General features: G+C 34.5%; 1 protein-coding gene across 1 annotated transcript in view; it reads left to right on the forward strand.

Annotated features, from left to right (window-relative positions):
- LOC105533935 (POTE ankyrin domain family member B2-like) overlaps positions 1–2,614 on the forward strand; it is a 59,116-nt gene that overhangs the window by 18,276 nt on the left and 38,226 nt on the right. Inside the window, exon 4 of the mRNA XM_011972541.1 lies at positions 1,180–1,250. Coding sequence (XP_011827931.1) covers positions 1,180–1,250 — 71 coding nt within the window. The remainder of the gene's footprint in view (positions 1–1,179; positions 1,251–2,614) is intronic.

A 2,614-nucleotide genomic window follows, 5' to 3' on the forward strand; every position in this document is an offset into this window, starting at 1 on the left:
TGGGGGCCTAAAGAGGTGGATCATAAGGTCAAAAGATCAGGACCATCCTGGCCAATCGTGAAACACCATCTCTACTAAAAAAATGAAAACTAGCTGGGCATGATGGTGAATGCCTGTAATCCCAGCTTCTTGGGAGACTGAGACAGGAGAATCGCTTGAACCAGGGAGTCAGAGGTTGCAGTGAGCTGAGATTGTGCCACTGCACTCCAGCCTGGTGACAGAGAAAGACCCTGGCTCAAAACAAAAAAAAAGAAGAAAAAAAAGAAAAGAAAATAAATTTGTCAGAATAGTGGAGGGAAGCATTTTAGATATTAGGAAGACATTGTACACTAGTAAAGACATTAGTAGTAATTTTGCAAATCATTTATAAGGTACTATTCTTGCAGAAAACAGGAGGTAGGAGAGACCCAGTGGGTGAAACAGGAGGATTTTATTTAGGTGCACAGCAGCTCAGCAGATTTGCTTCCAACAAGTGAGTCCTGAACAAAGGCAGAGCTTGGCTTATAAAGGCAAGCTTACAGAAGCAGAACAAAGGTGGTTAATCATATAGTGACAGTTTTGCAACCTCAGCATAGCTTGTGACTTTGCAACTACATTGAAGGAAAACAGGAATTTGCAAAATATATGCATTTGTAAAAATAGCTATGAGTAAATGCTGCGGGGAAGGGAGGATGGTAAATGAGTTTGTTTTCTTAACCTTGCTCTGGGATGTCTGGACCCATACCTGTGGGCTCTGGCTTCTTGGACAGGGTCAACACGACCTTACCTGGGCCCTGCCTGTTACTATCCTTAGAGTTCGAGTAGCTAAGTGCAGGAAAACTTGTTTCTCTTTAAAACTAAATTTCCTTCTCATTACATTTTCTGCTTCATGATTGAGAAGTGGAGAACAACACACTGTGTTACCTTATATGTTTCTACTGTGTTTTAAAGTTGTGTTTCTGGTGGTTTTGTTCATTTATGTTGGGTGGATGAATTTGTGAGTGAATGTTACAAGGTGTCTCCCCAAGTGGTTTGTTGAAGTCTTAGAGAATGATTTCCTAAGTAACTATTTCATGAAACACTAAACACTCAATTTATAAGGTAAAATAAAATGTTGTCTTAAATCTATTTTTATAAAGGCAATAGTTTTTAACTGTTCTAAGTGGTTCATTTTAACTGAATATATGGATTTCTCAACAGAACAAGACTTAAAGCTGACATCAGAGGAGGAGTCACAAAGGCTTAAAGGCAGTGAAAATAGCCAGCCAGAGGCATGGAGAATTTTAAATTTAAATTTTTGATTTAATGTTATTTTCTTTGCTTTAGTAATATTAGATAGTTCAAAGGAAATTACCTTTCAGACTAGGTTTTGAGAATCAATAGATTCTTTTTTCTAAGAACTTTTTAATAGAATCTTAAAATTTAATAAATTCACAGTCTCATTAACAGAAGAATCAATAGATTCTAATTTAGCATTTGAAATTTAACTTAAAAACATAACCACTATAAAATTTAAAATACTCTTATTTTACAATATTCTTATTTGAAATATTTTTATCTACCTTTTTGATTAGCTTATAGGTAATCTTTCCTTTTGGAATAGAGGCAAAAGAAATTCCAGAACTTTGTTCTTTTATTCTTACAACACCCTGACGTGATAAAGAAAGTAACATCAATTATTGGGTTATATTATTAAGCAATGGAATTGTGAACAGTGTAACACTGATGGTCCCTGACCTGGATTCATGGTTAAAGAGTAATCATGGCCAGTGCTTGAAAATCTGCAGTTTTATATTGCAGTCACTGATAGCAAGGTTAAAGATATATTCTGCCTTGTGGTCTTTCACTGACCTCAGCGTTTCTCTTCAGGGAGGGAACCAGGTCATAAAAGCAACCCAAATGCCTATTACAAGAATCATATCTTGCAGAGTGGGACCTTTGGTATTAGTACAGAAACACAATAACATTCGAACTTACTTCAGTCGCAGAAAATCAGTACAGATTATTAAAATTTTTATCCACTGTAATTAGTACACATTAGAATGTATTAGAACTGGACTTAAGGAGATCATCTAGATACATAACACTATCATATTACAACATGTAATTTCAATTAACATTTAAGAATTTGCATTTCTTTCTGTTTGATGTTGATTTCAGCTCCTAATAATTGAAAGTGTGCCTACAATCCAGTTAGTAATCTGTAGAGGCTCACTGGTTAGGGTTTGGTGGGGTAAACTCTTTTCAAGTGAGGAAGATTTTGCAACACTACAAAATCATCTGCTGATGCATTTTTGGTAGATTTAACACAGAACAAATTAAGTTTAGTCCAAACAAATGGTGACAAAGTTAAGTTTGCTGGTTCATGTTTTTCTTCTCCCTTTGATTAAGGTGAAGTATTTTTCACATGTTAGTCAGAAGCCAGTGATGTGGTAGTAGCTGAACGTAGACTAAAAATTTAATTCTTAATTTTAATTATTTATTTACTTAACTATTTTGACAGTTAAATTTTAATTTTAGTTATTTTCTAATTTTTCTTTGTCCATACTTGATTACTTAAAATAAAATTATTTTAAAAACATGCATTCCAAGAGAGGAGACATCACAGAAATACAACAAGCAAATTAACCTTCTA

This window comes from Mandrillus leucophaeus, unplaced genomic scaffold (genome assembly GCF_000951045.1).
Source record: "Mandrillus leucophaeus isolate KB7577 unplaced genomic scaffold, Mleu.le_1.0 Scaffold1298, whole genome shotgun sequence".
Classification (NCBI taxonomy): Eukaryota; Metazoa; Chordata; class Mammalia; order Primates; family Cercopithecidae; genus Mandrillus; species Mandrillus leucophaeus.